A 9,147-nucleotide genomic window follows, 5' to 3' on the forward strand; every position below is an offset into this window, starting at 1 on the left:
CAAGAGGAAGGGAAAACCCATATCAGAGCTTGAAAGTCGCTCTAGCATCAAAAATCCAGCAAAGGAAGTGGCTGTGGACTCGGGCATTGGATTTTGCATTTTACCTTTTTTAAAAGTGTGCTCAGTGCTAGGAAGATGGCCCAGTTCATACAGCATAATGGGAGAATTGAAGCTCAGAGCACTTAAAATTTGGGCAGGTATGATGGTAGGAAGACAAGTAGGAAAGTAGACACGGGGGATCCCCAGGACAAGCAGGCTAGAGCCGATGAGCTCCAGATTCAGAGAAAGTCCATGGCCTTAGTAAATAAAGTAGAAAGCAACTAAGGAATATACCCGATTTCAATGTGTACACACACACATGTCAACACACACATGAAAGAGTATGCACACACGTGTGTGCACAGACATACAAAAATATGCTCATAGAAAAGTTGTTAAAAATATCTTTGAAAATTAGCTTATTTAGTTTATGGAAATATGTTTAGATTGCATGGGCTTAGACTTCCAAATATGTGCATGTGGGACATAAGGTTGGGGTGAGTCCAAGGAGAAATTGTGAAACTCGTTTCTATTTGTAAGCAAATGAGGCTACTGAGTAGAGAGGAAAGGTGAGGTTGGGGAAGAATGGATTATTCTAGACACTGCACAATGCCTTTCCTTATTGGGGTTCACCACCTTAATCTCTGATTTCACACCTGAGAGGAGAGTCACAGAGTATCTTACATAGTTTCTGTAAATTTCCTCCAGTTCCTAGGGACTTGACTGTCACTTGGCATCACTTTCCAGAGAACCCCTTCTCCAAACCTGTCTCCTAACTAGGTTGGTGACTGCCTGGGTGGTGTGATGACAAACTATTCTGCCCTGGGGACATTGTACCAGGGCTCCACTTCTCCTGGCATGACAGGAGTTTCTCTGAGCTGGGGTTTGCTGTAATCAGTTCACATGGGGATCCTTCCATTATCTAGATGGGTTTGAAAAGGGGTGAGGTTAGGCCATGGTGCTTCTTTGAAGGTTATAAGGCACCTGGATTTGTGAGAGAGAAGTCCCATGAAGTCTTCCCAGGGTACATGTTTTCCTCAGCTCCCTCTGAAGGAATACGAAGGCCATGCTTTACTTGGTGGGATTTCTCCTCGTGACCGTGTGTCTCCTGGTCCTGGGTGTCAATGTGTGGGTTCTCATAGACCACCTCCTTACGACTGACGTGCCTCCTTCCATTCCACACCCTCTGAAGTTTCGGATGCTACACTACTGCTTTCTTCTGACAACCACATGGGTAAATTTTGTTTCTTAATAATCACGTCCTGCCAGGGTAGACTGAAGTTCAGCCTGAGAAAAGCGTTTTGCAAAGATTTACACAATCTAATGACCAATGTGCGTTGGTCTGTAGTGCTATGCCAGGCGAGATGCTGAGGACCTGCTAAGAACAACACGAACCGTGTGTGCCCTCTCACTTCCTTTACTTCACGCAACAAGATTCAGCAGAGATGAAACTGGGAAGTTGGTTTCTGATGAGAACAGTCTGAATCCCTTACAAATGCCAGAAATTGGATGGGGAAAGTGTAGTCCTTTGTGACTCTGGCTTGATTAAGTCCTTACCTGGTTGGTTGAAATCCTTCTGATTCCTCATCAGTAAAATAAGATCCTTCAGTTAGGGATATGTGATCTCAGTCTTCTGAGGTGTGGTACAGCATTTGGTTGTTCATCCGTTTGGAATGGGCAGGGATAGCCATTGTGAGCTAGAGTCCTGGGGTTTTAATATCTCTTAGGCCAGGGTTTCTGCCAGTGGAAAAAAAATATAGAGTTAGTAAGGACAGATGAAAAACCTTATCCTGTCTTAAATTCAATCCTGAATTACAAGAAACTAGACAAAAGAAAAATTAACTTGAAACTAATTTGATATATTATAGCTTTTTATGTACTAGAGTGGGGGAGTAGGGGCTTCCTTATATACAAACTATTAAGAAGTGAATAACCTAAGTGCTTAGAAGATCTTTAAACCAAACTATGTAGGTGGCTCAGTAGTTAGTCCTCTTGAAGAAGACCTGAGTCAGTTCCCGGCACCCACATAAAGACTCATGACAATCTTTCATTTCAATTCCCAGAGGATCCGATGCTCTATTCTGGCCTCCATGGGAACCAGGTACACACCTGGTGTAATAATCCTCATTCACATAAAATAAAAATAAATATTGAAAAGACATAATTGAAAAGACAGTTAAACAAATAAAGTCAAAGGAGTTTAGGATTTGAGTGTGGCAAAAAAACAAATCAATAGTTTATTGGGGGCAGAGCAATCTGGAAGGGTTTATTGAGTTCATCTAGCCTCTTCTCAGCACAGACTGATGGAAATCTAGGTCATTTTATTCTTCCCTTCTTGGTATAGGAATATGTTGAGATACTTTCCCAGAGAATATGGCTCAGGAACTCTGCTATCCTAAGAATAACTTAGAAAAGATGACAAATGTTGTCTATCTAGTAGAGATCATAGAGACTTTGTGTAGGGACCATCCAAGATCCAGATCATCTTCTAAAGTCATCAGTGCTTCTCATACTGAGGGAGGAAAGCATGTAACAATACCATAGGAATCAAATATGGCAAATGAGGTCCACTGTTATGTCTTGCTTTATCCATGCTGGCTGTGTCAGTGAATGTGTTAACAAGTGACAGATAATTCATTAATCTAGTCACAGCCTCAGCCCTATAGTGGTCACAGTGCTCATTATGAAGAGGCATACATAACTTTCAGGTTCCAGTCTTGCTTCTTGTCTCTTTGGGAATTACAGTGGTCATGACCTCAGGTCTATTGATTACACCCTCCCCATCAGCTGCCTTTTCCACCAAGCTATTGGGCCGTAGGTCTTTCTACAAAGACTGCCAGAAAATGGTTCTTCTTTCTTTACTGTTCAAATCTCCCAGGCCCTAGATCTTCATGAACAGATTTAGATATTCATGCATCTTTGGAGCAACCAGTTGTACTACATTCAAGTGGAAGCTTTGTACAGAGCAGAGTTGAGAAGGGCAGCCACAAGGGCAGCTTGTAAAGAGTAGAAAGGATAGAGACATCTTGAAATTCTCTAACTGTTCTCACTTTTCTATAGGGGTCTATACTTGAGAAGATGAACATTTGCTCCATGCCTCAGTTTTCCCGCTTTGTACAAGACAGGCTTACATCAAAGGAGAACCTTGGTGTGTTTGTGAAGGACCTGTATTTTGGCACAATCCCTGTAAGGCTCTTTTGCCCCAAGGCACCCTCCCCTAAACCCCGACGAGGCATCCTCTTTTTCCACGGAGGAGGAGCAATTATTGGCAGCTTGGGTAAGAAACATCCCTATAGTGCAGAAGGAGAGGGACCTCACAACCTCCACAACTCAACCCACTTTCCATGATGGTATCTTGAGAGGGATTCACAGCCAGCAATATTGGAGCTCCTTTTATCCATCTGTGGATTTCCAGAGTGCAGAGAACTAGACTCAGTCCCTGCTCTCATTGGCCCGCCAATCAAAGTAGGAGGCTGGACCTTACAGTACACAAATGAGAGAGTGTATGGTTTCAGATTGGACAATGTGGGCGTAGAATAGGGAGTGACTCAGAATCACAGCGCGTTGGGTTTTCTAATCAGTCAGTCTCTCAAAAAAAAAAAAAAATGAAATTTGAGGACCAAGGAATGGAAAAGAGTCAATGCTGCGTAGCTGAAGATCTGGGTGAAGTCAGTAAGAACTGGACTGCAAAACTAGAGACTCTAGAAAGTCAACCTCTAGGTTATTGTACTTCAAAACAAGACTAAGGAAGAGATGGTTCACAGGTTAGAAGTGCTCACTTCTCTTGCAGAGGACCATGGTTTAGTCCCCATTGAGGACATCCAGAACTTCACAAGTGCTTGTAACTCCGGCTCTAGGAGACCTGATATCCTCTTCCGACCTCCCCACTCCTCAGGTCCACATATCCTCTGTATACACACATATGCATAGCTTAAAAAATAAACTCTTTAAAAAATACTAGGGGGAAAATTCCACAAGGAGCAAAGCATGCATATGAAAACAGTAGATAACCAGGCTGAGTGCTTTGTACAAACACAACATAGGAGTTTATTCTAAATATTTTTTGCTTTTATATAATTATACTGGATTGCATACAGTCATTCTTTACACAACTATATAATATACTTTGAGTATACCTCCTCTGTATACCACTGCATTCTGTCTTCTCACCTCTTCATTGGTCTCATTTGCCCCTTAGGCAAATTTACTTCTAATCTTATATATACACATATGATTTCATAAATCTGTATAAAGTGTGGCCCCACAAATGGGAGAAAATGGATAACATCTGCCCTTCTGAGACTGACTTAATGGAGGTAGATATCTGGATTTACATTGACATGGTTACCTGGGCGTCCTCAGGAAAGGCAAGACTAGGAACAGAAATATCAGTCCATGGTCACCGTATCAGCTGCTTTCCCAATACTGGGTGGGGATTTGTGGGCCCTCCTCCTGCAGTACACCAAGCCTGGCCTTTTCTTGCAGACACTCACCACAACCTGTGTACCTTCCTGGCTCGAGAGACAGACTCAGTGTTGGTGTCAGTGGGGTGAGTAGTTTCAGACAGTGGGTGGCTTATCCACAGGGCAGGGGAAAACACAAGGAGTTTGTCCTTTGTCTTTGTCCCAAGAGAAACTCTTATATATGGACATAGCATCATGCAAATGAGAAAAGGGCCTCATCATTGGGGGGTAAGTGGACTATCCATGGTGAAAATTAGTTACCCTCATTCACTTTTTAAAATGCTATTATTTCAAATACCAAAGAAATAGCCTAAAGGAGGAAAAGGTTACTTTGACTCAAAGTTCCAGAAACTTCATTCAGTCTATGGTCAATTTGCTTCATTGCTATTCTATAGGGTAGAATATTCTCAAAGTAAAAGGGTATAATATAGCAAATGTGATTACCTTTATGGTAGTCAGGAAGCAAAGAAAAAAGGGGCCAGAGATAAGGTGCCATTCAAAGACACACCCTGAGATGTCTATATCTTACAATGAGTCCCACATTCCAATAATGCTATCAATTTATAAATCAATGAATGAATTATCACACCGGTAATGTCAGACTTCTACAGTCCAGTTGTATCTCAATGATTTGATCCATATCTAGGAAGCAAGTTGCTAAATAGACTTTTTGAGAGAGACTTTATATCTACACAGAATCCCATCACTGCACATCCAAGACTGATGGCCAACTCAAAATATATATAGTGCAATAGTCCTCAAGATTAATAGTCCCAGTTTTTTTTTCAAACAGCCTGGTGTAAATTCTGTTGTGTGGTTACTAAAGTTCAGTATGTATGTATGTATGTGTGTATGTGTGTATGTATGTATGTATGTATGTATGTATGTATGTATTTATTTATTTATTTATTTATTTATTTATTTATTTATTATATGTAATTACACTGTAGCTGACCTCAGACACCCCAGAAGAGGGTGTCAGATCTTGTTACAGATGCTTATGAGCCATCATGTGGTTGCTGGGATTTGAACTCCAGACCTTTGGAAGAACAGTCAGGTGCTCTTACCCACTGAGCCATCTCACCAGCCCCAATAGTCCCAGTTTTGTTCAGAGATTCAATTCCAAAGTCTTCTGCAACTTTGGCTAATTCTCAGATGTGAACTGCCACATAATTAAAAGAGCAAATTCCATTCTTCCAACATGCAATGCCACAGGACAAACTGCCTCACTCACAGAAAAAGACTTGGTGTTATAGAGGGAACAGCTAGGTCCAAGAAAGACAAAAAACATACCAGAACAAATTGGGTCTCATAGTTTCCTGCCTTTATCTAGGTACATGGAGGAATGACTCAACTTTCAAAAAATTTGGGCTTTCATCCTTCTGTATCTCTGCTGGTTGAAGTCTGCTTGGCTACCTTCTTAGCCTTCATCTGATCTTTGCCTGTGCTGTTCTTCATCATACTGTTCAAATTCCCAGCATCTTCTATTTCCTCATGTCTCTATTGTAGCATAGCCTTTACCACACAGGTTTACACATTCCTTCTCATGGGCATGGTTCATGATCCCAACTGTCTTATACTTTACTTGGTCTCCAAGGCTTACCTTTGGACCTAGGTGGAAGCTTCTACAACTAAGTGACTATATTTCACTTGCTTGCATGTTCAGCATCACGTGGATGACGCCTACCTTGCCACTAGCCGGTTCCCTTAGAACATGTCCATGTTGGACTTTGAGTCTGGGCAACTAGTCATGGAAATGAATCCTGAGAAGGCAATTTTCTAGGTAGACCATTGCAAGCAGAGTACCCTGGCAGTACTATCTTCTCAAGCAAAAGTCTTCTACCAAGTTTGCAGTTTTATCCAGGATTCTGTCATGGGTGAGGTCTGTCCAATAGCTAAGATGCCCTGAATGATTTTTTTTCCCTCTGTCCCAGCACAAAGCATTTGATATTTAGTTATTTGTTTATGTATGTATTTATTTAAAGCTTTTAGTGTGTGTGTGTGTGTGTGTGTGTGTGTGTGTGTGTATCTTTGAGTACATGCACACATGTAGTTGGAAGTATGCAAAGAAGCAAGAGGCCCTTGGGACTATAAGCATTCAAGGTCACAGGCAGGGCAGGAAGTCTAGCAAAAAACTTGAAACAAAACCATAGGAGAATATTGCTTACTGGTTTGCTCACAGGCTCATACTTAGCTATCTTTATCATACAGGCCAGGACCAGGAGCTTTGATCTGTCAAGGGCCTTCAGTGGACAGTGCCTGAGAGAGATGCCTGAGATATGCTGGACATAAGGAGAACTTTCTCTCCTCCTTCCTCTACCTCTCCTCTCCATTCTTTCTTTCTTCCCCTCCCTTCCTTTTTCTTCACCTTCCCTTTCCTCTCTTATCCTTTCCTTCTCTCTCTTTTCCTCCACCCCTTCCTGCTCATCCCTTTCCATCCCCTTTTTTCTCATTTCCCCCCTATAGATTAAAGCAACTACACTTTGATTTCAATATTCTTTCCTCTATCTCTTCTTACAGGAACAGTGGGATCAGCCAAACTTTTTGTTGCCTATTTTCTGTCATTACACTTTGGATTTTATCTTCATGTCTTTTTTTGTTGTGAACCTAGCCTTTAACAGTCCTTGTTCTATTCCAATGCCAACAGTTTCCAACTTGCATGGTTTGTCAACACTATCTGATCAAAACATGGGTTTGAATAGAGAATTTCAACAGCTCTGACTTTTGGCAGCTTCTTCAAACTCATGTAGGGGAAAATAGGGATGACTGTCTTCAATTCCTAGGGTCATGCAGAAGATTAAATCAAGTAGACTCTTGAATGAGTAGAGGATGCAATTCAAAAAGCCTCCAGTAATTCCTGCCCACACACTGATGTGCTGTCCTCTGTCTTCCTTCTGTAGGTACCGAAAGCTTCCTTATTACCACCATCCTGCTCTATATCATGATTGCATAAATGCCTCCATTCACTTCCTGAAGTCTCTGAAAGCCTATGGGATAGACCCCTCCCGGGTCGTGATCTGTGGAGAGAGCATTGGAGGTGCGGCTGCAGTTGTTGTCATTCAGACCGTGTTGAATAGAACAGATATCCCCAAGATCCGGGCTCAGGTCCTGATTTATCCAATTCTGCAGACCTTTTATTTCCAGTCCCCATCACATCTGGTGAACAAAAATATCCCATTCCTAACCAAAGATTTCATGATGACTTGTATTTGTAAATATCTGGCCATTGATCTCTCCTGGAAAGATGCCATGTTGGCAGGTGCCTGTATATCTCCAAGTGCCTGGAAGAAGTATGAGAAATGGCTAAGCCCTGACAACATCCCTAAAAGGTTCAGGACTTCGTACCAGCCACCCGAGTCACCTGCACCTTTTAATGAGGCTGCTTATCTAGAAACCAAACATGCCATGAATACAGACATTTCTCCCCTCATAGCAGATGATAAAATCATTGCTCAGCTTCCTGAGACATTCTTAGTGAGCCTTCATTGGGACATTATCCGTGATGATTCCTTGCTCTATAAGAAGCGCTTGGAAGACCAGGGGGTTCCTGTGACCTGGCATCATGTGGAGGATGGCTTTCATGGATGCTTAGTGTTGTTTGATAAGAAGCATTTCTCATTCCCCTGTTGCTTGAACATAATGAATGCTGTAGTCAGTTATATAAAAGACTTATGAATGACTGCTGCTCAGTGGTAGAGCAACTGCTTAGCATGCACAAGGCCTCCCTCTAATCCATAGCAGGAAAGAATAATGAAACTTAAAATTAAAAAATAAAATAAAATATAGAAGATATGACAGCATCTCTGGTACCTTGAATGAGAATGGCCAAGAAGAATTCTGGCCTGAGGCTAGGGGTGAGTCTTAGTTTTTTAACCCTTTCTTTTATTATTTTAAAATATAAAATAGTGAATTTTGCTACATGTTTTATACAAAACTGTTCCAAACTTTGCTCTTCTTTGATGCACATACCATATCTTATCTAATGCCCCTAAGTCCTGTAAATTCATTCTCAGACTCCCTCTTATTTTCAACACACATACACACACACACACACACACACACACACACGAGACAAGGATTCATTATGTAGTCCTGACTGGCTTGGTATTTCCTGTGCAGACCAGGCTGGTCTCAAACTTACAGAGTTCTGTCTGTCTCTGCCTTCAGGTGTATGTCACCATGCCCAGTATATCATTAATTCTGTAATGGTTTTTACTAAGGTAGGATAGAATCTCAATGTAGTTTTGGTTAGTACTTTCCCGATAGCCAAAAATGTTGTTTTTTTTCTAATATTTATTAGCCACAATTTTTAAAATATATTGTTTGCTTCATTTTCCCATTTGTTGATTGGATGATTTGGATTTTGGCAATCGATCTTTGGATTTCTATGTATTCTTGATTTTTTTTAAAATTAATTTATTATTATTATTATTATTATTATTATTATTTGATTTTTAATCTCCTGTTGAGTATATAGTAGACAAAGATTGTCTCTGATGTTGCACACTGCCTAATGACTGTTGATTGCTTCCTGTGCTGCATGAAGTTTTCAAGTTTGTGCAATCCCATTTGGCAGTTCTTGCTATTGTTCCCCGGGCTACTGGAGCCCTTCTTTTTTTTTTTTTTTTTTTTTTTTTTTTTTTTT

General features: G+C 41.0%; 1 protein-coding gene across 1 annotated transcript; it reads left to right on the forward strand.

The window, feature by feature from the left end:
* Positions 1–1,041: 1,041 nt before the first annotated feature.
* Positions 1,042–8,301, forward strand: LOC110323705 (arylacetamide deacetylase-like 4). The gene is made up of 4 exons (XM_021201056.1): positions 1,042–1,273; positions 3,100–3,316; positions 4,525–4,588; positions 7,403–8,301. The coding sequence occupies exons 1-4, from the start codon at positions 1,106–1,108 to the stop codon at positions 8,175–8,177; spliced, it is 1,224 nt and encodes a 407-aa protein (XP_021056715.1). The 5' UTR covers positions 1,042–1,105; the 3' UTR covers positions 8,178–8,301.
* Positions 8,302–9,147: the final 846 nt, after the last annotated feature.

The sequence above is a fragment of the Mus pahari genome, chromosome 6 (genome assembly GCF_900095145.1).
Source record: "Mus pahari chromosome 6, PAHARI_EIJ_v1.1, whole genome shotgun sequence".
In the NCBI taxonomy this organism is placed as follows: Eukaryota; Metazoa; Chordata; class Mammalia; order Rodentia; family Muridae; genus Mus; species Mus pahari.

Coding starts and splice junctions, on each gene's coding strand:
- LOC110323705 (XM_021201056.1), top strand. CDS start 1,106: ATGCTTTACTTGGTGGGATTTCTCCTCGTGACCGTGTGTCTCCTGGTC. Junction 3,317..4,524: donor AGCAATTATTGGCAGCTTGG/GTAAGAAACATC, acceptor CTTTTCTTGCAG/ACACTCACCACAACCTGTGT. Junction 4,589..7,402: donor TCAGTGTTGGTGTCAGTGGG/GTGAGTAGTTTC, acceptor TTCCTTCTGTAG/GTACCGAAAGCTTCCTTATT.